The 26760-nt window shown below is 50.9% G+C and overlaps 1 protein-coding gene and 1 long non-coding RNA gene across 2 annotated transcripts in view; both read left to right on the forward strand.

The window, feature by feature from the left end:
* Positions 1-19050, forward strand: part of MED27 (mediator complex subunit 27) — a 200567-nt gene extending 181517 nt beyond the window's left edge. The window contains exons 7-8 of the mRNA XM_014863409.3: positions 16149-16226; positions 18395-19050. Coding sequence (XP_014718895.1) covers positions 16149-16226; positions 18395-18529 — 213 coding nt within the window. The 3' untranslated portion in view covers positions 18530-19050. The remainder of the gene's footprint in view (positions 1-16148; positions 16227-18394) is intronic.
* Positions 19051-20392: 1342 nt separating this feature from the next.
* Positions 20393-24600, forward strand: LOC139046323 (uncharacterized). Its single transcript, XR_011506190.1, has 2 exons — positions 20393-20593; positions 24346-24600. It is a non-coding gene; the product is annotated as an uncharacterized lncRNA (long non-coding RNA).
* The last annotated feature ends 2160 nt before the right edge of the window (positions 24601-26760 follow it).

Below are 26760 nucleotides of genomic sequence, written 5' to 3' on the forward strand. Positions count from 1 at the left end.
GAGCACTCACCAGACCCTTTCTTGTGGCTAACATAACATCTGAGGCAGCAAAACGGGTCGTTCATAGGGACGGAGGCCATCTCCCTTGGTAAGTGGCGCATTGTCTGTATAAGTGCAGAGGCCTGTCTGAGGTCCCTTTATCTTCTCTTCCTTCACCTATTCTTAGCTAAACCCACTGGACCTCTGATATTGCCCTGTACTGGATTAAAGAACCACAGTTTGGGGACAGGTGGTAGTGCTTTGTGATTAGAACAAAAAGCAGCTAGCGAAGTCCTTGTCCTTTTTCAGGGGCTGGTGAGAATTAGGGGATTGGAGAGTCCTCTCTCTTCCCTGCCAAAGCATTGTCTGCTTGCTGTCAAATTAAGGAATATCTTGGAATGTAATGTAGTACAGAATAAAGTTTAATCCCATATCAATAAAGCTTTCAACTAACCATCATCACATGGAAAGGGTTTGGGATTTTGTAAAAATAAGAAAAGTCTATTTCATATCTTCGTGCTTGCGGAAGACGTTGGTAGAGAGGATGAAGAATGTGTACTGTGGAATCGTGGAGGGGGTGACTGCAACGTGCTCATTTCACTGTGTTAGTCTCAGGCCATGGTGGTGGTCAGAGGGCAGCCAGACTGCACTGAAAGTGAAGCTGAGATCACTTTCTCCGTTGCAGATTCTGAAGGCCTGGTGCGATTTATGGGATGATGTTTAGCATCTCAAACTCAAAATGCCAAAAGAGAAGAATTAGGTGGCAACATTTCTAAACTCTGCTTTTTAGTATCAGCTTTTTCTCAGAATTCTATTTCCTTCTTGTCCACCCACTTCAATTTCGGGTGTCCTGATTGACGTTGCTTGTAGCATTTCCCAGAAAGACACCGTTGGAGAACACTGTGGTAAACATTCCCTCCTGCCGTCAGCTGTCTGCTTATTCCCGTCCAAGTGGCGGGGTGGGCAGAGGGTTGGTCCTCAGCATTATCCAGAAAGGCTCAACCTGAAACAGCAGTACAAGTGCATGGGGAGCGAACAGGGATGTGGTCAAGGAGGTTCCTTGACCATCACTAAGGGGATTTCTCAGGCAGAAAATAGTTCCAGTGCCCTAACTATGGTGGTAGGTGCCGTAGCTGTGCCCCACCTCTGAGACGGGAATACTGGGCTGCCAGCACCAGCTCGCACCATACGTTTGGAGGAACTCTCTCCCTGAGTCGCTCTGGTGTCGAACTCCAGGACGTCCTTTCTCTGGCATTCGTTAGGTGGTTGCAATTACTGTGTGTTGTGTGTGTTTTCCTGCCCACAAGTAGCAGCAATGCCCACCGCGGAGAGAGGTCTGTTGGGAAGGCGGGAAGCCCTCCCAGGTCTTTTCCCTCAATGTGACAAAGCAGGGGGTGAGGAGGGGGCGCTACTTTGCAGAGCCAAACTGAGTCTCCGCTCGCCTTCTGATTTCTGGAAAGTGATGTCAGGAGCTAAGAGAATGGAAGCGCACACCTGTAAAATTCTCAGGCCATGCCTCACTCCCTGGGTTAAAGATGAGCGTACGAAGTCCTGTTGCAGACCCCACCACGTGAAGCCAAATGTGGCCTGCCTTTTGCCTGCAATGGGGACTTGTCAGCAAGCCCTTTTCTCTTCCTCATTAGACCCCTTACCTGAGTGTGGGGAAGCAGCCGAGGGTTGGGGACATCTTGCTGTGGGTCCATGGATGCCGACAGGTTCCCATCATTTACTGTGATGCCCTGGAGGCTCTTTGCACTTCATCCTAGGGCGAAGAAGCTTTTTATATCCAGCACGTCTCCAGCAGAGCAGATTCAGAGAATGGAACTTAGAAATAGGGGGGACCATCTGAAAGGGCAGAATTACAAAGAGCCAGGAAAGGTTTCAAGCGTGTTCATATTTTTCTGACATTTAAACTCTGCAGGAGCAGTCGCCGTTTTGATCTTTAACCTCCTCATTTCAAAACACTGTGCATTTTCCTCCAGTAACTGAGGAATAGTGAGAGCCAATCTGCAGCTACTTACTGCGTTAAGTCTTGGCAGGGAGGCTGGGGAAAGCAGCGGAGTGTGTGCGGCCCCAGGGAGGCAGGTGGAGCCTCGAGACACGGCTTCAGAGGGACCAGCACCTGCTTTGCAGCTTTTTCACTCGGAGGCAAAGCACAGAAGTCATAGAGCCCGTGGATGTCCACAGTCTTATTCTGGAGGCCACAGAGGAAGAGTAGCCCTTTTAGTCCTGTGCCGTCAGCAGATCTTAGCTGTGGACAGGTGGGTTGTCCATGTGGATAATGGTCTGGGCAGGTTGCCACTGCTTCTTCATTCCTGTGTTCCCTCCTTCGTCGTCCCTCTCTCATTCATGCTTTGATACAAAGACTGGGCTCTATCTGGGGACAGACTTTGTCAGGAGATGTTAACCAAGGGGCCACCTAGTGCTTTTCAGTCGACAAGGCTGAGTCATCCTGGAGGAGTCAGTTCTCGGAAATTTTGGATATAGCGAGGACCTCTGAGTGCCTGCCCAGATAGTCTGTGACAAACCTAATGTCACTACTTCCACATCCCAGGAACGGGAACTGTCCCAACATGGGCAAGTTCCCGGAGGACTTAACTCTCACCCTCTCTTGAGCAAGGCTTTGTGGCTTACGGGACTTGAGCACATGTGCGTGCTACATCTTTGCACGTTGCCAAAGAGGCTCAATAAAGTCATTAAATTATTGTGAATCTCAAGCTCTATAATATCTAAAATTCCTTCCTACTTCCTGCATTTCCTTTGAGAAGCCCCTCTTGAAACACCACAGATACAGGCCTGGAAGAAGCTGCGGTTGTAGTGAAAGTTCCACGACCCCGCGCCGAAGCTGGGCCCTCTCCCTTGTTTGGTGCCCCGCTTAGGCGAGGCCGTTGGCAGAGGATCCTGCAGCCTCCAGAGGGAGTCTCTTCATGTCGTAGAAGGCCTTCTGCTTTTTCCCTCTACCACCTCTCAAACAGCCCCCTCTTCTCCTAAATGCTGATTAACTTTTTCCAAAGAGGAGAACATGCATTTCATAGACTGTATATGGTGGCATTTGCGTTCTTCACTGTGCATTCTGTCGCTGCCTCACAAGTGTGTCTGGGCAATCCCAAACAGATAAAGGCGAGGGAACAGCTTTCACCAGTGCAAGGGCAAGAGGGCAGCTTAGCGTAGGAAGATGGATTCCAGTCAGTGGGCTCTGAACGAGTGACGGAGCGGGAAGGACGGCTGTGTGAGCCAAGTATCGGGCTATTGACGAGCTTCAGGGAAGGAGAGGCAGCGGACGATTCCAGGGTCCTCCCGGAGAGCAGCCCTTTCCTGAGCTGACAGCTGGACCGTATTGACCAGGTTGGATAAGCAGGAGGGAAATAGGAGTGGACGTTGTTAAGCGTCAGCCCAAGGGGCCCTGGGAGCTGAGTGGGGGAGGGACCGTTCCCTCTCTGCAGCTGAGAAGCCTTTGATCACCACCTGTTCGCTTCAGGGGCACATTTGAATATTCACAAGCTTCTAAAGCCAGAGGAGATTTGATCTTATGAAACCCTTATGATACCCCAGTACGTTCCCTCTGCGCGGCTCCCTCGACCGCTGCTGAGTGTGGCGATGACCGAGAGCCTTGGTAGGGTGCTCCCACGGACCCAGTCTTCCGAGTACAGTGCAGCAGGAACACCCGGCCCATCCTGCTGGAAGCGGTTTGTGCTTCTCTGCATTGGAGGAGTCACAGAGTAGTCGGTGTCGTCTCTATAGCTTATTTCTTCTGAGGACTTGCACAAGACCCAGTGTTCTCCAGTCAGGATCCAACAACCACTTCTGGGAAGCCTGTCCACCCACTGGTCTCCAAGCCATCTTCCCAGCCCAGCAGGCAGCCCAGCGCTGCAGGCCAACTTCCCAGGACCAAGCCTGTCCACTCCACCGTGCGTTCCAGCCGACTCCCCCGTCTCTCCAGCCATGGTCGACCTCGGTCACATTCCCCACAGTGACTATTCCAGAGAGAGGCAGTCCTGCACGGTGGCTGAGAGCCATGTGTTCAGACCATGGCTGACCACTGCTCCCTGTGTGGCCTAACTTGCCTCAGTTCCCTCCTCTGTAAAACAGAGATCGTAAGACTACCTGCCTCAGAGAACTGATGTGAGGTCACTGAATCCAGAGGGTGAAGGGCAAGGTGACCTTCGAGCCTGGACTCACTTGACTTGTCTCAAGTGCTTGTGAGCAGTGACCGCTCCTCTCCTGAGAAAGCTCCCCTGCATCCCGCCGAGCTCTGCCCCGTTGGCCACTCCTTCTCATATCTTAGCTGCCACGTCTTCCTGGTCTCTTTGCAGTGGACGTGGTGGTGAAGATGCAGGCTCTGCAATCAGACAGGCCTGGATTCCCATCCAGCTCTGCTGTGCGGGGGCCAGCCAGCTGGGGGACCTTTGGCCAGGAATTAACCTCTCTTTATGCTTCAGCTCCCTCAGCCGGAGAAAGGGGAAATAATAAAACCTCCTTCTTCGGGTGCATGTTGTGAGGATTCAGTGTGATAAAGCTCATGAACAGCTTGGCACTGCAGTTGCCCAGAATTCGTGCTCAATAATGTGAGCTGCTCTTATCATTGTTATGGGGATGGGCACAGAACTCAGAATCCACGGCCATCTATGTGTAGGGCCCAGGTCAAGTCAGGTGTTTTTTGTAAAGTAAACTAAAGACCAGCTGCCATGATGGACGCACATATTCCCACTGAAGCATCTCCGTTTTCTCTTTTCTCTGGGCATATCATCTGCTCTCCTGGTCAAAAAGTGAACTAAAGAAAGAATAAGGCACCCCAAATTACAACCACTCAGCAGTACCCTTTGGGCATCCCTGACATGCTGACATAGAATCACATTTCCATGACCTGGAACCACCCCTCGTGTCCTGAGAGGGCTGGTGGCACCTCTGGTGATCCCAGAAGGCACGTGTTCCACCCTGACTCCCCACCTCCCCCCCAGCAGGGACTAGGCAGGTGGTGCCTGGCAGCGTGGCAGCAGCGGCAGAGCTGCCTCTCGGGCAGGGCTCACCCCCTGCTCTGCAGTCTCTGTTCTGTCTCCTGTGGTTGCCTGGATTTTGATGGGGAAGTAGGTGGTATTGTCTGTATTTCTTAGGAGCCCAGATGTCTTTGGATGTCTTTCTCTAACTGCAGGGCTGTTCCTGCAGAAAATAACACCACACTAAGTGAGTACAGAACAATTCAGGTATCTTTGGGCTTGGACTTTTCTGGCAGCCAGCAACAGAGTCTGGCATTTTACCATCTGGAAAGCATTGAGCTTTTTTCCTTTCGTCTAAATGAAGAGCCTTAGTTCCTTAATCCTAGGAAATGTCAAGGACCTTTTGTGTGCAGCTCCTCTTAGCCCTGCACAGGCTTTTGGTAGAAGCTTGAGGCTGGTCAGGACCATGGAGAGTTCCCCAGTGGCACACAGGCCCTCCTCAGAGTGCCCCATGACCTCAGCTTTTCCCACCCCCGAACCTCCCTTTCACTCTGCTCCCCTAACCCCACTGGCCAAAAATAAGTCAGTAGACTCTCACCTACTTTCTTGCTCACTCAGGTCCTACGAGGTGAGTGACGCCAGCGCAGAACCACCTTTGTGAGCCCTCTCATCTCCTTAGAGGCCCTGAGCTGGGCCCAGGGAGGACACATGAGGCCAGCGTGGCCTCCTCCTCACAGAGAGCACAGCCTGGGATGAGGTGGAGGCTCCTGGTCAAGGTTGGGCAAGCACAGGGCTGGGGTGTCCACAGGGTGCTCCTGGGGCTATAGGCAAGCCCAGGGGATGGGCTGAGTCTCAAAGTGGGAGAAGGGCTTAGCCATGGAGGAGCATTCCAGGCCCGGGCAGAGACGCAGAGTCAGAAAAGCAGGTTTGTGAGGAGGAATTGCTAAGGCAGCCAGTGTTGCTAGAGTGTGACATGGGGCTGAAGGGAGACAAGGCTGGGACCCAAGTCTCCCAGGACCTCATATGCCATACCATGCCACTGCGTTTCAAAGGACGCAGGGGTTTTGTGGTTGTTTTTGTTGTTTTTGTTGGTTTGCTGCTGGAGGCCGTTCACAACCAGTCTGTGTTCAGGGGTCCAGGGACTTGAGGGACTGCCCTTTAGGGTGTCAGTCGCGTCTTAGCTAAGACTTTAAAGAGGGTTGGATGGAACCCGCCCAAAGCAAACACAGACTCCTTTTGGAGGCCCCGGTATGTGCCACAGGCTGTGTTCAGTACTTTATAGAGGAGTCTCCTTCTCAGACAGAGTTTGATCTCAGAGCTGTGACCAGGGATTTCAAAGAAGGTGGAGCAACAGTGTCGCTGTTCCCCTCTCCACTTCTGCCCCAGACGCGCTGCCTCTGGTCTCATCCCAGAGCAGCATTGCCAGGCTCTGGTGGACAGATAGAAGCCCTTCTGAGCAAATGGCTCCTTCATCAAGCAGAGAAGGAGGTATTGATCTCGTCTAAGTAATCCCCAGTCCCCCCGGACTGCAATGCTTCCTCCTCAGGCCTCTAGGCCTGCTGAGCCCGCAGCATACAAAGCCAGGGTTCAGACTAGAGACTAGAGCCGCATAATAAAAACTAAACCCCTCCTTCCGCTCTACTGTACTTATATCCCGGTTTTAGAAGCTTGTCTCTGCTCACTCCCACCCACTAGCACTTTCAGGACTGACTTCATAGCATTCCAGTCTTGAAATAATGATGATTCCTCTTTTTGTGGAATGAGTACTTCTGGGACTGTTTTAAATATTCTTCATAAAACCAGTGCTCATCCTTGGAGCAACTTCGCTGGCTGGGATTGCTGTCTCTTTAAACATTTTATGCACTAAGTTCATTTCTTTGACTCCTGGATCCACAAAGAATTTTCTCCCTCCAAGAGATTCCTGCTGTCCCTCTCCTTAAGCGTGGGTCTATCCTTGGCAAAACCCCGAGTAGAGACTGAGACTCTTGGGCTAATCTCCCCGTGTAGCCTTGAAGTCTATCCACCTGATGAAAGTTCATTTTTATTTCTTTGAGTTGTGGGACCAGCATGTGTACAACCAGCTGGCACATGTTTGGCTTTGCTGCCTGTTAGTCTGTGCTCCAGAGTCTCGTTGAAACCCGTCGTGACGGGAAGACGTTTCCAGAACCAAAAGCAGTGCCATGCTGGTGGTCTGGTTCTGAGCCGAACTCTCTAAGTTCTTTGTGACCGGCCCAGAAACTGAGGACGCGCGAGGGTGATGTCACATCAGGGCAGCAGGTGGGTTCCTGGACAGGTGCCCCTGCGCCTGCTGGCATCAGCTCGTCCTTTGTAAAAGAGCAAAGGGCTTTGATGTCACCACTGGTTGGCCTGGGGGTGGAGCTCAGCACAGGTGTAGCCTCAGGCTGTGCGGTCGGGCCCCGCAGCAGTGTCCACTGAAAACCTAGACCCAGAAGGCGCCCCCTGATCCCAGCCTCCCGCTCCTTTACCAAGGGCAAGCAGGGGAGTGATGCAGCCAAGGTCACTCAGCTAGTAGCGAGACCAGGAGTCTCCTAGTAGGAGCCCCAGTCTCCTATCACTCTGTGCCACCCTTTTTCCCATTACGGTGCCTTTTTGTTCTCCTTAACGCAAGCCAGAGAATCTTGTCTTCATAGTATGTGGAGGCAGGTATTAGCTGGAGGGAAGCCAGAATCTGGATCTCCACCAGGCTTCTCTTTTAAATAAGCAACTTCTAAACACTTGGGTACTTAACTGTTCCTATTTATTAATCTTGTGGGACAGACTTTTAATAGTCGGAGGCCCCAGATCGCCTGGCTTCGCAGGGGGAGGCCTAGGCTTTGCCGGCCATGTGATGGTAGATAATAGAGCCATTAGTCCACTGCGTTAGGAAGAGTACCGTGGAACTGCCAGAGCGCTTTCAGGCTCTGCTCCCACCCAGCCCTGCGTGGCCGCAGTCCTGCCCCCTGGTGGGGGGAAGCGGGCAGTGACCCACAGTGGCCTGTTCACCTGTAGTTCCTAACACTGCTGACATCAGAATCTCACCTTGGGGAGTTTTTGACAACAAAGGTCCTGCCCCCCCCCACCGAGACTGCCTTCTAGAAGCTGAGGGACAGAGCCCAGCAGACCACCTCCAGAGTCTGTGCTCCTCACCTCAGCTGCACTGCCAGCTCTGCACTCTGGCCTGGGTGCCCGCACATAGACAGGACGAGGCCTACAACCTTACTGGGCCAGGGGTCCCTGAGGACGATCCCAGAGCCACCAGGAAATACAACAGACTCTTGGTTTTTAAAAGAAGAAACTTCTGGGGAATGGTAGTATATTAAGAGAGTTTTTGTCTCCTCCTGTGTCTCACTGATCCTTTCTGTGTGTCACCACTCTGTCCTTTGTTCTTCCCTTGCTGAGAAAGAACAAAGTCTGTCTAGTTGCCATAAAATCCAGGCTCTGGGAGGCTGACCTCAAGCAGAAGATAGTCTTGCTGGACCTAAACCTGTTTCTTTGTCCTCACAGCAGGCCGGAGGGCTCAAGCAGGAGGGAGAGTGGGCTCTATATGCCCAAGGTGTCATTGCAACAGTAGGATTTCCCACTTTTTGTAGCTGTCCCCTTTTTTAGACTGTACTTTTGATTTCCCCTGGTTAATACGCGTGCACACCTGTCTAAATGCTGCTGCTGTCATTGCCTGTTTCCCCTTCTTTCTCCAAGGCGAGGAGACTCATTCAGTCTGGAGATCTTCTTGAGGGTCACCCGTGTCTGTGTCAGGCCCTGTGCAGGGTGAGTTTCTGGGATGTAGCAGTGAGCAAGATGGGCAGAAGCTTCCAGCAGGGAGGCAGAGGGAAAGTTTCGTAAGTGGCGAGAAGTGGGGTGTAAGTGAGGAGGCTTAGGACCAAGTCCTGCCTCCACCCGAAGAGTCTGGGGGTCCGCTCCCTGTTAAGGAGGACATGGCCTGCATATGCCACCTTTCTGCATCCCCCCGCAGCCTCTGTCTGTGCGAAGGCCAAGAGTGAGAGCCCACCAGGCTCACCTCCCTGCTCTGCAGCTCAGGAGCTGCTCGGCGCAGGCAGTCACTTAACGTCCCTGTGACTTCGCTTCCTCACTGGAGATGGAAATTCTCATCATAGCGCCATCTCAAGGGTGTTGTGAGGATGAAGCGAGGTAAAGATATGGTGGCTCACATCCCGTGCGTGCTTGCTGTTTGTCAAACATTGTTCAAGTGCTTTCCCTGCATTGACACCTTTTACCCTTGTCCAGGGGCACACGGCTCGTAAATGACAGACAAGATCCAAATCTGTGCAGTCTGGCTGCACAGTCTGGGCTCCTCCCCAGGCGATGTGTATAGACCAGCCCTTGCACAGGGCTAGTGCTCAGTAAGTGTTGACTGGGATTGTGCTATTATTACAGGCAGTTCTACTTTGGGTTTTGCTAAAATAACTCGTGAACTCTGAAGTCCCCGCCAGCACTCAGATTCCGGGAGCGAAGATGTCAGCAGCTCCTTGCACACAATATGGCAGAGGAGCGTCGGGAGACTTGTTTTGACTGGCATTTCCAGTGTGTTGACTGGCAGCTGTTTCAAGGTCTCTTGAAAGATTCCTTTCTCCTTCTCTGAGCTTAGTTCCTGTCAGTTTGGGTGCACGAAGACCTTCTCCGCCTCTTTGAGCTGGGAGAGAAGGAATTTTGGTAAGCCCTGGTTGGTGGAGGAGGAGAGAACTGAAAGTAAAGTCACTAAAGCAAAGTGGATCTGTTGATGGGCGATGGAAATGTCACCCGCCTCAAAATGAATCACCTGCAGTCCAGCCTTGGGGGGGCGGGGGGGCAGGACTGGAAGGACAACACGCCTTGCACTAAACTGCCGCATCTTCAGTCTTTCTTTGCCTTGAGATGAAATGGGGCAGCTCTTGGCGAAGCCCGGGGGCCACTGTCTTTTTGAGTCGCTCTGTCTGTGTGCCCATGCTTCCCAGCCTTGCTGGTTGCCTCGCGGTCGTCTCTCCCCTGCCCTCTGTGCCGCGTCCTTGTCTCGCTGCTTTATTGTTACTTTCCTGTCTTCTCCTCCCTCCCTTTCCTTGGGTTCACCATCTGCTTTGATCTTTTTACAAGCTATTTTCAAACCAGCGCTCACTGGTGGGATGAATGGCCTCCCTTTCGTCGGGAGCATTAGTGCCCTTCGTTGGCCTCGCCGGCCGCCGCCAGGCAGGGTGGCTTTTATCTCCCCGTGGAATCTCATTAGCTTTATATTACAGTGGGGCCCGGACCTGGCTGGGCTGGCGCCGAGTCGATTTAAATTAGTTAATAGCAATCTTTTTTGTTGCCCCAGGCCTGTTTTTTCCCACATCTTGGAAGCTGAGCAAAAAACAACTTTGTTGTTGAAAAGTGTAAAACAAAAAAATATTGAAGACGGGATGCTTTGACAACAGGGAACATCATCGTAGGTGAATTTCTGCGCTCTCCGACCCCCGTGTCTTGCCTGGCGCTTTGGAGTTCAGCCACGGAACCGAAAGCCAGCAGTGGAGGAGTTGGGAGGAAGGGAGGAAGACACAGCAGATCAGTCAGCTTTATTTCCTTCTATTAAAATATTTCTGTAATTGATAATGGGAACAGAAGAAATTAAATGATTGCATCAGCACCAGAAAAAACTGCCACCATTTGGCAATTAAGGGAATACTTTACACTGGACCTTTTGAAAAAGAGGCTGAGTATGGCCAGATTGCCAACCCAGTGATGGAAAGACTAATTAGGTGCCCTGCCTAGGAGCCAGATGCCAAAATAGAGCTTTGGTGTGTGGCTCCAGCCCTATCTGGAGGAGGACATTTTCTCCCTAATTGGGTTTGTTCTGCTCTTGAGTAGCCTGTTACCCGGAAGCCACATTTACAAATCCTCCCTGCACCGCACCTCGGGCCCCCGTCTTTTGGAGGACGGAGGACGTCACCACGCAGGCAGGTGGTGGGTGATGACGCCTGGAGCACCCAGGGCGGGTGTCTGCTGGGAGGGAGGTGGCAGGGGCTCAGGCCTTGTAATGTCTGGACTCAAACACCCCCTGCCCCTCACCAGCTGTGTGACCTTGGACATCTCCCCAACCTCTGTAAGTCTCCATTTCCTCTCTGATGAAATGGAAACAAGGAGAGCACCCACTTCCATTACTGTGGGGATTAAATGAGAGGGGCACATACACCAAAAGTGCTCGTTAATGTAGTTATTATAAAATAATAATCCTATGCTCTTGAAAAAGCACCTTTCAGATGAGAACCCCGCCACTCCATAGCACCCATTGTGGAAATGTTTGTGAAAATATTTCACACACACACATACACACCTCCCCGCCCCAGCACCCATTGTGAAATTTGAGTGACACCATTCATTTTGATCCACAGAAAAGACCAACTCTCCTCAGATTGGGACTCCTTTGTTTTGTGCCGCAGAATCAAATGCCTACCCCTTTCGGGACCTTTTCCCTGTGCTGCCTGGGATACTCTAGCGCCTGGCTGCTCGAAGCCTGGCCCCTCCCCAGCAGCATGGCCATCGCCTGGAGTCTGTTGGAAATGCCCAGTTCCAGCCCCGCCCAGACCCACGTAGTCAGCATCTGCTTGGCAGCAGGGTACCCGGGGGATTTGTGTGCTCATTAACATGTGCATCCTTCGGCATTGTAGCATCCCTAAGATAGCTGGAGAGGCCAGCTTGATTTCTGAGCCCCACCCCGGAGATTCTGATTCTAAGTCTAGAGTAGAAACCAAGAACTTGAGTTTCTGAGAAATGTTTAGGTGATGCCAACACTGCTAGACTGTGACGCCCGTTTCACGCAGCGCCATTCTAGAGGGGAAATTTCCTTGGCCACAGCTTGAACTTACGTGTGCCCCCACCTACAGGAATCAGAGGCCTGGCAGACACCGTGGCACATCTTATAGACAGGAAGTAAGTGTCCGAGGAGGCTCCGTCAGTCTGCAGAGCAGAGGCAGTGGTGCTGTAACAAATCAATTTCAGAGGTTTTGTCGTTCAGCACAACCAAAGTTGATTTCTTGCTCACAGCACACCCATCCTGAGTTGTCGGATGGCTGGGCTCCACACAGTCACTCAGGGACCCAGGCTTAACAGAGGCTCACCACCTTATGAATCCCCCATCTGCGTGTGTGGCTCCCCACATCACATGAGAAGGGACATCATGGAGAATCCGCACTTGCTTTTTACTGTCTCCAAATGGAAGGAACACACGCCCCTTCTGCTCCCGGAGGCAGTAGCTGGAACTGGCCGCAGGACCCAACCTGTCTACAAGGGAGGCTGGAGAGTTCCCACGTGCCGGAAAGGGGAGGCAAACCAGGCAGTGAGCCCTATGAGCCCGAGTAACTCCCAGTGCAGAGGGAAAGTCCACATTCCCAGCAGGTTGGGGGTAGACCAAAGACCCCAGTCCTTCGTTCCTGTCTCCTCATCCCCACCTCGTGGGGGCTGCTTTCTCTGCCCCACACACCTCATGTGAGCCAGTCCCCTTGGCTGTCTCAGGGACAGGATGGATTGTCCATCCAGTCAGCACACGTGTCAAGAACCTCTGTGCCAGGCACTAAACAGACATGGTCTCTGGCCTTTCAGAGTTCACGGTCAAGTTAGGGAAGCTGACACTAAAGAGAAATTTCAAAAACAATTGTACAAGTTCAGTCATGAGGAGTGATGTGAAAGAAAAGACCTCAGCAAGGAGACATGACCCAACTGAGGAATTCTGAGAGGCTTCCCTGAGCATATGGATCTCACCCAGGCCCAGTAAGAGGAATAGGAGCTAGGCCAGAGAAGGGAGGGAAGGAGAGGCCCAAGCAGAAGGAAGGCTCTGAAGGAGGAAGAGGATCACTTGAGGAACTGAAACATTTTCTGAAGTGGGGAGAGGAGAGGAGGCAGGAACCAGGTCCTGCAGGGTCTCGAATGCCAAGTTCGTACCTCTGGATTCTGTCCTAAGTGTATTCACGTGCTCTGAGAGGGTTTTCAGCAGGGGGTGACATAGTTAGATTTATAACTCAGTCGTCACTGATGTGCATGATCACGTTATTTTACTTAATCCTCACAGTCATCCCACGTGATAGGTGAAGATCTCATTTTCCCCTGGAGAGGAGCTAGTTGGGGCTCTTCTGGTCATCCCAACTGGGAAGGGCAGCAGCTTAGACTGGGGCGGCAGTGAAGTGGGAGGTAGTAGAAGGATTCAAGATGAATGGTTTGGAACGTCGAGACTCGGAGATGACCTGAGTATGAGCAGTGGGACAAGCCCAGGTTTCCGGCCTGGGCCACCCAAGACCACCAGGTGGATGGTGGTGCCCTTGCTAAGAACGCAGGAGGAGAAGCAGGTCTGAAGAGCACTTTTGATGCTCCTGTAATTAGCTTGATGCCTTGCCTGGCTCAGCACCTTGCATTTCTCAAAACTCAGCCAGAAGAGGTCAAGTCCAGAGGTCAGCTAAGGAAGGGAGGAGGAGACGGGCACAGGTTTGCCAGGCCGGGCACCCGGCACACAGGAGGCTTAGGGGCAGAGATTCTCGGCAGTGTTTGGTGGAGGCCCTAAATTCCAAAGGCCACAGCGGCCAGGCAGGTAGCGTGAGTGACGCAGGCTGTGTGAAAGGCCCTGGAGGCGCTGGGCAAGCCGCAGGTGCGTGCCTGCTCACAGGCACTGTCCCTCCTTGGCTCCCACGGCTGATGGCAGCCACTTAGATATGTGGGGGCTGGTGGGCAGAGCCAGGTCACAGTCAGCGTGATAATTAGGAGCCCGGCCTTGCGCCGAGCACATCACGTGGTTGGACTCATTTGATCTTCACAGCAACCCATGAAGCAGCCACACTATTACCGCCCCTGCATCTCCTGGCGCTTCAGAGAGGCTGGGGATCCAAGTTGCATAAAGTTTCCTGAATTTGTGTTGGTCATTTGTGTTAAAAATTGTAAAAGGAGAAGCAAGGAAAATGTGCAGCTAAGCAGAGCATTCTAGCCTTGGACGTGGCCTCTGGGTGGCCAGTGTGATGGGGGATTGGGCCCAGGCCAGGTGCCCAAGCTGCTGAAATGGACAGATCTGGGCTCATCTCAGGGGACTCCAGGCTGGAGATGGACCTTCCCCGTCTTGGGAAAGTAGTACACCCAGAACGAAGGGACAGTGGGGCACCTGCAAAGCCAGCCTGGCTTCCTGCTATGACAGCACTGATGGATGGGGCGGGGCTTTGTTAGAGTCATTGTAAAATAAATGGTAGGGGCAGGAGAAAGAGTTTTCTATAAACTTTGTTTCTTTTGTAATGGAAAATGTGATTGTAAGGATGGTCTTATCAGCCCATGGGATTTTTTTAGAGAGGCATCTGGATGGCAAGAACCAAGCCTTTAAGCTCAGGTACCCTTGAGACCCAATTTCCTTCACTGTGTTTTATAGCAGTTAATTTCACCCCACCAGTCAGCACCCGCCGTTTTGCCAAGTTATCATTACTACCTTTTTTTTAAAACAGCATTGATCATTTTAGAAAGTTGTTGTTAAAAGTTTAACATTCTTTGCACTTGAAGGAATAAGTACCATTTATCTTGAAAGTCACTTGGGTAAGAATTTCTCAGCAATGTTGCATACATGAACTGTTGCTATGTTTGCAAGAAAGCCAGTGCAAGTGTTTCTAGTACGTGGCCTACGGTGAGTGGGCATTTTTAAGTTGATTTCTTCATTCAAACAAATATGTCTTGAGCACCTGCTAGATGCTGAGTGAAGTTCTGGGGCTTGGGGACGCAGCATGAACCAGACCCCTGCCCCACGGAGTGATCGTTTAGTGGGGTTCACCAGCCCCCAGGCAGGCCCTGAAACTCCAGTTGGGGAAGAGGGCAAGTCCAGGGGCCAGGGAGAGCAGAAGAGAAGGGCAGGCAGGCAGGGCTGCGGCACAGCTGGAGGGTCACCACTTCACTGGCACAGCTATTTTATCCAGGGGCAAGCTGAGGCTTAGAGAGGGTCTGTAAGCTGTGGAGCCTGTGTCCTCGCTCTTTCGGGTGTGGCCTCTCTGGCCTTGGGTGGACACACAGCTGGACTAATTCCCAGATGATTTGCAATTCTCCATGCGGGGCCTGGGCCAGCCCTTCTGGTTGCCCCCTGATTAGTTTGCTAAACTGCTGCTTAGGTCCGTTAGCACATCATGTAGTGCTCTGGTCGGGGCTGGAGAACTGACAGGTCTACGCAAGGTGGACTCAGGTTTATTCTTGTTCACGTTAATAATTTTGTCTGGGGTTTTTTGTTTCTTTTGCTTTTTAACCACATTTGTAATGGGAAGAATTGTTAATGAGGACAATGAGATAAACCATGAGTTTGAACACAGCTATCAAATTAGGTATAATCTATTAATTTGCTGATTGATGGAGGCATTAGCAATCTGTGGTGTCATCAAATTGAACAACACCAAGGGATCTTAGAGCAGCCCTTTGTCAGTAGGACATGGAGACCCAGAGAGATTAAGTAGTTGGATCAAGGTCAGCAGACTGTGCTGGGGCATAAACGCAGTGTGCTTCCCTCTGGTCACCGGCTGCCTCTAGTGGTCTTAAAGCAGTCGTGCCCTTGGCCCTGCTGCTGAAGCCTCTACTCGGAGTTAGGGGACAGTGGGTGTGGCCCACTAGGGGGCTGAAAGTAGCCCACAGCTTTGGGAGAGCTGGCTAGAGGCCCGCACTGTGAGTGGTAAGGCTCCTCAGAACGTAATAATGGGAACCATCAGGCCCAAGGGGAAGATGGTCAGAAATTACTGGATTCCTGATCATAAAACCTGTATGGCTACACATTATGAGACAGCTTGAGAAGTAAACTAAGCAGACAGACCAATTACACTGCCAGGAAAATGGCTCCAGTAAAGATGAAGCAGACTGCGGAGAGTGGAAAAGCCCTTCGCAGTCACGCAGTGTTTCATGCAGTGACCTGGTTTATAGACCCCTCAGTGACCCTCCCCCTCTTGCCTCTCCACTGGCCTCTGGCCACACTCCTCCTCTTTCAGGGGCTTCAGCCTGCCTGGGTTTTCAATTGCTGGAATGTTCCACACTCCACTTGCCTCCAGGCCTGAATACCTGCACTTTTCCTGCCTACGACACACCACCTCCCCTTCCTCCTCCCCGACTCTGCTAACTAACGTTCGTGCTTCAGATTTTATTTTACATGTCCTTGTCTCCAGGAGCCTTCAAAAGCAGACTTGTCTGTCATCTGAAGGGAATGCATTGGTCTTGCTGGTTTGCATTCTCTCTGCTGGTTTGGAGTGGCCTCTAACTCCAGTCACTGTCCTTGGTTCCCAGGTGACCGATCATGCCACCACTGCCCTGCTCCACTATCAGCTGCCCCAGATGCCAGACGTCGTGGTCAGATCCTTCATGGTAAGTGGCTTTAAGAGCCAAGTCTCCCATTTAAACCTTGCCTCCAGTCAAGTGAGAACAAGCAGCTCAGAAGGTCTTCAGATCGTGAGGGCCGCACCGTGGGAGATGGGCCAGTTTAAGACTGACAACTTCTTTAAACTGGGAGCAGCTCTAGGAGAAACCACTTCCTGCTTAATTACCTAGGGTTTCCTGTCATTGCTGAACAAGTGGTGTTTCAGAAGTGACCCTGCAACGCGGTGTCCGACATTGATTGTCAGTAGGTATTTGTTGAGCTCCTCGTCTGTCCAGGCCTGTGCTTGGTGCTGAGCTGGTAGCAGTGACTAAGACAAATCTTGCAGTTCCCCCAAGACATTTAGTCCTTAAATTTTCAGAGTTGGAACTCAGGATGGGGAGCGACCCAGAAACAGCCGTTCCACTGATGTGCTGGAGTCGGCTCCTGCCAGCTCCTGTTTAATGTTCAGAATTTTGCAAGCTGGTTGATCAACCATTGGTAGCTTGAAATCAGACCAGAATATTTACACAGAGGAAATCAGCAAACGCTACAAGTAAGGACTCCCACCCCCACCCCCAGAACCAGTTCATCAGCATGCTGCTGGCTGAATTTATCACATGACTGCCATTTGGCATATCCAGGGCCAAGAACTGGCTCCACCACTTCCTGACAGAACCGGCCAGCTGCTTCAACGTTGTGCTGACATGGCTTCATGCTCTCCCATCAGTAGGCTCCATCTTTCACTGCTGCGAAAACTCCCTTTTTAATTCATGCTAGAAAGGCTGCCAGTTAGAGAACCTACTCAAAAGACTTACCTGTTAGCAAGTCCAAATCAGTGTTGACAGCTAGGTGGAGTATTGCTCATCCGATTTCATCCAGTCACATTTGCCCCAACAATTCAGCTTCTTGGAGAGCCTGTGGTTCATTTCTCGGAATGCACAAACCCGGCGTATTGATGAGGCTCACAGCGCTGGAGGAGTTGAGCAAGCAAACCCGGTGCACAGCAGAGCCATCCACGCAGTTCATCTGTGTGCCAAGAGAACAACTCAATTGACAGTCTTCAGCGAGCTCTTCGTTTTTGGATAGATAGAAAGACTGCTTTTTAACCTAACGTGTTGTAATGCCCAGTTTCCCTCTGGTAACTGACTTTGGGATTTTTGGAGGATTTGAATTTGATCAGCACCAAAGGATAAATAGTTTAACTGAATGATCCATTGACCTCCTTGTGCTTATTACCAAAAACCTCAAACACGTAGCCTTTCAGAAGGGGCGCAGTATCGATGGGCCGCAGTCTGCTGCCGTGGAAGCAGCTGTGATGAAGACAGAAGGGTTTGTACCAGTAAATTCAGCCGACCTCTTCAAAGAACAATTTTCTCTTGTCGACATAATTCAGGAGGACAGTAAATGATGAGATTCATGTGCCCCTGTCAAAGTGAGAGCTTGCTTAACTTGCTTGCCTATTGTGGGGTTCAGGTTGTTTGCTTATTTATTTATTTTTTGGTAGCGAATCTCCTTGAGTTTGAGAATTGAGTTATGTTAGTCTCATCCTTATGTATGATGCCCAAAGGAGCTCTGCACTCTGAACTACTGAGTGTGCCCGTGCTGCTTATTATGTTATTTGGTGGCACTAGGTTGTCCCCGCCCTCCCCTTAGGTGTGTTGGGCTGCATTGTGACAGTGAGTGATGACCTCTGAAATCAGATTAGAAAGAAGGCGTGTTGACCTCAGTGGAGAATTCTAAAATCCTCATCTGTGCGCAGTCTGCACCGCACATGTCCGTGACCACTTCTTGGTGTGAACAAGGAGAGGATCAATACCAATATTCAGAAGACAGGAGGCTCAGAGATGAAACGTGGTTATGGCAGCCCGTGAGCCACAAGGCTGCGCAGTAGTTCACAGCCACTCCTTCGGGAGCACTTCTTGCCTTTGAGAGTAGGAATTTCTATTTTAAAAACTGCCTCAGTTGGGAGGGGCTGGGGGAGCGCCAGAACTAAAAATCAGCAGTGTTATGACCTTGTGGATTCTGCATGCAGCTTTCTGTAAAAGCACAGGGTATCTTCGGGGGTCACAGCCAGCTTAAGTTCTCTGTCCTCAAGATCATTAGGCTTGACAGGAAGGATGACATTGGAAGCACCCGGATCCCATTTCTTTCATTCTTTCCTCACTTCTCTTTTTAGACCTGGTTAAGAAGTTACATAAAGCTGTTCCAGGCCCCGTGCCAGCGATGCGGGAAGTTCCTACAAGATGGCCTTCCCCCCACGTGGCGGGATTTCCGAACCCTCGAAGCCTTCCACGACACCTGCCGGCAGTAACCACAGCCCAGCCCCATGCCAGCCTGCAGAGCCCCGTCCAGAACCTTCCCAGACAAGCCCTGAGTAGTACTGGTGGCTCAGCCACATCTTTACTGCCCAGACAGCAATACAGCCACTCTTTCCCTTTTGTAAAACAGCATGTGGTACGTTAAGGCTGAGCCTCGTGAAGAACAGCTTCCATCTCTGTGTTGCTGGGGCTGACTTTACGCTGTAGCCGGTGTATGGAAGGCCAGGAAGACCATTTTAGAACTCACCGTAAGGAAGCTGTGCAGCGTGCTCTTCTGTGTATGTTAGCGATACTGGTGCATGATCCTCCTGGAGCCGTATTCTAAGTCATTTTCACGAACCCTTAGAGTTTGAATGAGCCCCTGTGTTCATACCTATTGTCATGCTGGGCTTGTTTTGTTCTGTAACTTATTTTTATAAGCAGTAAACCTTTTGTACCTGGGACAGGGCTTTGTCTCCTGTTTCTTTTAAAGCGCTTTTTACATTCAGTTCAGTGAACAGATCTGGGCCTTTTGAAGAAAAAAGAAAAAAAATTAGTAATGTCTGTGTTTAAAACATAGTTCTTTTTAAGGACACATTTTCCCTGCTTCTTGCTTTCAGGAGAGAGGGCAGTGTTGGCAAATATTCCATTTCAAAGACGTTTTGGCGGCTTGAAAAATGGATTGTTCTTTTTGGGGAAAAAAGCACACAGATGTTTCTTTTTACTAAACCAGTAACACACACATACCAAAGGGAACGGAATCTGCCCGCCACCAGCTACAACACGTGTGAGCGGGTGTGACAGGTGTGCCTGGCTTGTTTGCTCATGTTTTGTCCTGAATATTACCATGGACAGATCCCAGCCCAGTCTGCTGAGTTCATTCAGGGCCTTGACCACAACATTTAAAGCCATAAGCTATTTCTATGAGGAAGCAGTGACCTGCTGAAGGTCTTGAGAAGGGTGGGGGATTTTCCCAGAGCTTTCCTGGCGCAGCCTATGCTACAAATAGTGTTCTCTTTGCAATGAACAATGACAGAGAGATGCTGCCTTCTGAGATGTCCAAAAGAATGGGTGGTTCCTAGCCAGGTTCTGATACCACCCAGACTCTCCCACCTACCCCCACCAGGCTGAAAGAAGCCAGAGGATGGAAGGGATTTAGTGATAGGAAATGGCAGGACAGTGCCACTCCAAGTGTGGTCCAGCATCATCCGCATTGTGGGAGCGTATTAGAAACACAGATGCTCGGGTTCCACCTGAGAACAGCTGACTCAGATACTATGGGGGTGGGGTCCAGCAACCTGATTGTTGACCAGCCTCCCCGGTGACTGCTGTGGGCCCGAGTCTGAGAACCGCTACTCTCTCTGAGAGATGGCCTTGCTTTTCAGTGCCCAGTCTGGGGAAGTATGATGACAGGCAGTGTGGTGCCCTGCAGGAAGGTTTCCATACCGTGGGTGATTTTAGATTAAATACTATGGTTCATTACATTTAAGATGCCATTGCTCGTAAAATGCACCATTATTTTATGAACCACTAGGAAAGAAAAACATGCTGCCAGTTAAGCCATGGCACAGGCCTTAATGATAATCCTGTATGACACATGAATCAGTCATACCAGCCTTTCATTGCTCTGAAATTTCTTTCATCTATTCCAAGGGGGTTGGCAGTTTCTCCTGCCTTAAGTCTTGTTGTCTAGCATGTGACAGGCAACCCCTTTACAGGGCTCCCAGTAACAGAACTTAACACAGTTTCACTGACTCGTGGGAATCTTTGTGTCTTTGGTCTTGTAAGCCACTTGTTTGTTGCTTTGCAAGAAGATATGGAATTGAGGACATTGGGTATATGATAACATTTTGTCTTATCGCTGCGTGTTTTTGCAGACATTTAAACGGCAAGTAGACTGACCCCCTGCAGGACTGCAGGTACACAGAGCTCATGTGAAGTGACGACAGTACGACCAGCTATGACCAGGTTGGAGTATGTGTAGATGACAAGTGCATTGTGACTGCCAGCTGGCTGACAGCACACACCAGAGATGTTCAAATGGGAAAAACAGCCCTCGGACGGTTGATGAAATTACGGTAACAGTAAATCACATTATGAGGAAGCTCTTTGGGTTTTTAACTGTTAGAAGCCTCCTGATTGCAGCAAATCTGAGCGCGTCCCTGTTGGTACCAACCGTCTCTTAACTCCCGCCAAGCTCCGTTTTCAAGAGAGCAGGCTTTGAGTTCAGAGCCTTGGGCAGGCGGTAGTTTCTACTTAGAATTTAATGACATTGGTTTTGTTTTCTCTGTGTCATCTTTAGTGATACCTTCTATTAGGGGCAAATCATTCCTGTTTCTCATTTACAGTTATAATGTAAAGTTTCCATTTTAAACAAATGTTATGTAGGCAAAAAATTGAGACCAAGAAAAATATTAAATAAATAATAGCACAGACAGAGTGTGGCTATAGCATAGAGCGCAGGGGGAGGCCAGTGCCTGGGGGTAGATGCGCATGGTCGGGGCGTGAACTCTGGCCTCCTGCTCCTGGTTGTAGCAGTCAGACAAGTCATTCGTCTTCCGTATACCCCCATTCCTCTCCTGTAAGATGCAGGGCTGATAGTCCAGTGATGCTGAGGGAGGAGAGTTGGAGGGGCTGGGGGTTTATAGACAAAACAAGATTGGCCGTGAGTTGCTAACTACTGAGCTGTGCGTCGGATACATGGCTGATGATGCTATTTTTCTATTTTTTTAACTTTCCGTACTTAAAAGAAGGGAAAAAAACACAAGACTTGGACCAGGCAACCTTTAAGGCCTTCCCATCTCTGACATTGTCATTCTTCCTCCCTGAGAGGGGAAAGCTGAAAGGGAATGTCCTGACCTCTGGAAAGGTGAGGGGCTGGAAGGGCAAGGGGCTTGTTTGCCAAGTCTCCGAAAGCTTGGTGCTTAGAGAGACAAACCTGAGAGACTGGCTTTGTGTGTCAACTATTAAAATATAGAGAATGTATTGACCTGAAGTTGGCAAAAATGGAGACGGGAGGTGGACTGGGATCAGTTCCAAGATGGTGGATTCTGAGGGAAGCTGGGAGACCTGCTGCTGGTGTCAGCGCGGTCACCGGGTCCTGAACCCCTCACAGAGAGGAACATGGCCATCCAAACATTATTTAGACTGTCCAAGGGTGGTCTCTAGGCCAGACCTAGGAGGTATTTTATGTGACTTAATTATTCCCCCAACAGCTCAGCTCCACCCTGTGCCAGGCTCTTTACGTACGTCGTCTAGTTTAATGCCAGGTGGGCACGTGGTGTGTTCCCTGCTGTATACATGCGGAACCAGCCAGAGGGTCTCACAGCAGTAAACCGAGGGGCTGGATATCGGACTGACCACGTGGTGGAGCTCTGCGGCTACTCAGCAGCGAAGTCCTCCCCAGAGGCAGAGGGACCGGTCCCTGCCCTGCCAAGGGGGCTGCATCGAGCACTGCCCGAGAAGTGCTCTCAGCCCCAACTTGGAAATCCCTGGCGCAGATGCTCCTCTGCCATGATAGGCGAGGATGCATTGGCCCCATACTTTCTGGGGCCAGGTCACTGTTAATCAATGGGGCAGCCGTTGGGACTGACAGAATGGAATGGGGAAGTCTGTGAAAGGCTGTCCAGATTTTTTTCCTCAACTAAACTGGGAACTGGCCTTTTGGTATCGAGTGATGTTTTTATACTTCACACCACTGACGGAAAGCTGCAGGCATGAAATGATGATCTTTCAGCGTTAACGTGCAAACTCTCCATTGCATTTAGAGTGTCAGAGTGTGGGCCTGATGCTAAATCGAGAGCCTTTTAAGGTCACCCTAGTAGGGAGGAGAAGGGACGACAGCTTCAGCCACCAGGATTCTCACATGATCTGGAACCTCCACCAACCTAAGGGGAGGCGTCATTGGGCCGTGAGGTCTGTAGGCTGGAGGACAAAGTATGCCGACTCCCCTTGCTCAACTGCACCTCTGCTGGCCTGCCGAAGATGCTCTTGGCGAGCTTCAATTGTCCTGCGCTTGACAGGCTAGGGTGGGCCAAGTGCACTCCGCTTGCTCACTTGCCCAGTGCAGCCGGCTGGGCCATTCCAACGCAGAGCTCGTTCAAGGCTGCACGATCTGCGCATCAGAGATGGGCCAGGCAGAGGGTTCGCGGACAATCCTGCCTGCTGCCAGCCCTCCAGTTCTGCTCGGGGAATAATTAGGCTTCACTTTCTGGGGCAGGCAGTTTTCCTTCCCCAGTCTCTGCCATCCTTGCTCCACTCTCATCCCCATCCCAGCTCCTTAATTAGTGGAAAGGAACCTAAAAAAAATCACTTTCAAGTTGAGTTTTAAATTGCAAGTTGGCTGCTCCCTATTATTAGTACTTGAAGAGAGACACCTTAAAGTTCACAGGCACATCCCAGGTAAAGCATTTTCTTGGCAGCTTTGAGATGATCAGTTGCTCAAGAACAGCTCCAGCCTGTCTCTGTGCTAATTGAGTTTGAAATTTCAGCTGGAGACTGGTTGTCCTCTGGGACGCGGTGAGCTGTGGTTTGGTGCTAAGAGAACAGGCAGGTCCTGCCAGCAGCAGGCTTCGTCCGCCTCATGCTTCCCCAAGCTTGATGGAGACAAAACAGTGAAGCGCCCCTCGGGGCTGGGGGATGAGGGGGGCCGTGAGGGGAGGCGGGGAGGACAATAAGAGGCCTTGAGCCTGGGAGCCAGCCCGGGATGCCAGCAAGCTCTGTCAGCCCCCATATGTGGGATGGGTTGTTACTTAATGCATTACTCATTCTCATCTAATTCTTGGCTCTCATCTCCATCATAGGCTTGCTTTCTTAATTACAAAAGAAATACATGTGTTCCTTTTATAGGAAATTAGGTAATGTGGATAAGCAAAGAAAAGAAAACAATATCCATAATTCCCACTAGCGAGAGATAATTACCAGAGCGTTTTGGTGTCTGTCTTTCCAGACCTTCATGTGAACGTGTTTGTGTGTGTACATTTTTTTGTAAGAAATAAGATCCTACTGTATACTATTTTGAAACCTGCTTTTTTCCATTTCGCAAAGGCAATGTTGCTCTAACACAGAGGCCCCAAAATACAACGGCCTAAAGAATATAGACACTTAGTTCTCTTTCACGTAAGAGCTGCAGAGGGAGTGGTTCAGCCCAGAGCACTGCTGTGCTCCGTGCACTCAGGGGTCCTGCTCCTTCTGTCCTGCGGCACCGTCATGTGACCTAGGACTTGGTCTGCACGGTGGAAGCTGACTCACAGGCGCCTCTGAGTTTACAAGAATGGGAACAAATGCACAGGTGTTTTAAGACCAGACCCAGCAGTGGCACATGTCAGTTCCACTTGACCTTCACTAGCAAGATCTTAGTCACAGGGCAGACCCAGCTGCAAGGGCTACTGGGAAATGCGGTCTCTGACCTGGCAGCTGTGGGTCCAGCGGGAACTCTCACTCCGGAAGAGAAGAGAGCCTGTTCTGCTGGACGGCCAGCCGTCTCCAGCACCCGGCGTGTCCTGAACCGCCTGCCTCAGGAGCGCACAGCCATGACACTGCCTTAGGGTTTTGTGTTACGATGGCCTTCTCCTGTTAGATGACCACGGCTTGGGCACTGAGTCTTCTGTGGGATTTTATTTGGGTTTTATTTTGAAATAATTGTAGATTCACAGGAAGTTGCAAGGACACACATGGGGAGGCCCCGTCTACCCTTCACCAGCCTCCCCCAGTGTTTATATCTTGCACAATTACAGTGCAGTATCCAGCCCAGGAAGCTTACCTTGTACACCTTTTTTGCGGTTATTAACAGTATGCTTACCCGGCCTGTTTCCTCTTCCTCAACACCCAGCTAAGCTATATTTCCTGGGCCCGTTGTGTCTAAGTGGGGCTGTGGAATGTGAACAGAAGAGGCAGCTAAAAGAAGACCTACACTTCCCAGACACGCTCTTCTCTTTCTGAGGCAGCATTGGAAGCGACACACAGTGGCAGAGGTGGGTGATGGAAGGACTCTGACCCCTGAGTCACTGCCTGGAGGAGAGCCACCCGGCCAGGGCTTCTGCAGTGGATTGTGTGTGAGAAATAAACTTGTAAACCTTTTCTTCAATCACTGCTTTGGGTTTTGTTTTGTTTTTTTTAAGTAGCTGCTTAGTATTATTTACCCCAGACATCATCTAAATACACTGGAAACAATGCGTAAGTAGTCAGTACTTAGTAAAAGATAGAGACTACTATTTCTACTGCTGCTATGTTAGCTTGAGTCCAAATCATCTTTCACTGGGGTGATAAGAGGCCCACGGGCAATGTCAGCTCAGGCTTGCTCTCTTATTCCCCCAGGAAGAGGAAACTTATCAGACAGCCCCTCCCTGACCATTCGTTAAAAGCGTGCACATTGCCTTCCCGCCCCCTTCCCCTGTTCTTCAGAGCTCTCATCGCGTTGAACATTAGTTGAACATTTGTTTATGTGTCATTCATCCCTCCACAAGAGTGTCAGCTCCGTGAGGGCAGGGGTGGTGTCTGGGGCACTGCTCTGTCCCCTTGGACACAGTAGGTGCTCAACAAGTATTTGCCAAATGCCGACTGGATGAAAAAGCCAGACTCAGGTTTCTGCTCTGCTCTAAATAGATGACCATGGGCCAGTTACTTGATCCCTCTGCAAGTGGATTCTTCATCTGCAAATCGGGCCAGTGACTGGCCATCCAGTGCAGAAGTCCTGCCGGTGACCACACCAAATAGTCACGCAGCAAATATTTACTGTGCACCTACGATGCAGGTGCCAGGGATACAGTTTACATGTCAAATGAGAGGGCCAGACAATGAAGACAACCTCGTCAGTGGCATCCATTACAGGCACGAGCATGGATGCTCTGGGGAAGTGGCTGTCCATGTGGGGCCAATTCCACCTTCCATGGCCTTTGTGACACCCCCCCTCCCCCCGTCTCTCCTTGCTCCCTCTGAAGAAAGGATTCAGAGAAAGGAATCCAAAAGTTCGACGGCAGTCCCATGGGAGGGCCTCCCCTCTGCAGACATGAAGCAGCCTCAGCTGTGCATCAAGACCATCTTGCCTTCAAACGCCATTTAGAAAGTGGAAGTGCTCTGGAAGGACCGGCAGGCTCACAGGATGCCGCCGCCTTCCCTGGTCCGGCCCGCGTCTCTGTGAATGTGCCGTGTCTCCCCAGCTTGATTAGAACACGGTCCCTTTTTTGCTCTGGCCTTTTGATATTTGACTTTGTGCTGGATGCCCCTAAAGCTAATAGGCTCTGGCCTTTCATTTCCAAAGGGTAGTTGGTCAAATTAATGATCGCCAAAAGGCCATCATTAATTTGCTCTCCTTCCTGTTTCTTTCCATTAGTTTGCAAACCAGCAAAGTTCAAGAAAACTTCTGAGGATAAAAGAATAGGGATCTAATTAGGAAGCAGACAGGTAGTTGTGAAACTTTTTTGAGAACTTAGGGGCGGTAGGCAAGGGATGCTTGTAAGACTGTACTAGCAAGAGAAGCCAGTTCACTGCGCGGCTGGGTCCTAGCGGTGGGCCTGCACAATCTTTAAATGGGTGAATTTGTGCCACTGATCAACTTGTCTTCAGCCCTCCCGAGAGGGACTACAGCCCGTTTTTTTTCTGCCCGGCGTAGGGGGTACCCCGCTCAGTCTGCAAGGGAAAGGGCTGAAGGTGACGAGGACAAGAGCGGCCCTGCCAGCTGCCTCCTTTCTCAGATATACATTTGCCCGTGATCTGAAGCAAATGGGATGAGATCTTTCTAGTCTGCAGTTGTCCAAAGTGAAGGTGTTTCCTTGCTGAATCTTATGCGTGCGCCTGGGCATTCCCAGCTAAGCTATGAGATGAGCTGAACGTACCTCACTGCCAAGGTAGTGGGTTCTCAAGACCCAGTGCCCTGTGGCTGCCGAGCGCACGGCAGGCCTGCCGTCCTACCACCAGCCATGCTGGTGAATGGTCCTGCCCCCTGGGAGCACGTGATCCTAAGAATCCAGACACCATGGCAGTGCCACCCTTCTTGGGATAAAACAGGACCTCACCTTGCCTCTGGGGACGCACCTTCCCACCCCTACTCCAGAGTTAGGCAGTCCTGGCCAATCTTAGTATCAGAGCCCCCCCAACGCCGCAACACACACACACTTACTGTGATGGTCCAGGAATGGGCAGGTGCTCTAAACCAGCCAAAGACACGCGCTTGCATCTTGCTGGGCTTCTGGGAGAACAGCAGTCGCTAGTTTCCACTGCTCGCTCCTGAACAGAGCGGGTTGAGATG

This window comes from Equus asinus, chromosome 10 (assembly GCF_041296235.1).
Source record: "Equus asinus isolate D_3611 breed Donkey chromosome 10, EquAss-T2T_v2, whole genome shotgun sequence".
Lineage (NCBI taxonomy): Eukaryota > Metazoa > Chordata > Mammalia > Perissodactyla > Equidae > Equus > Equus asinus.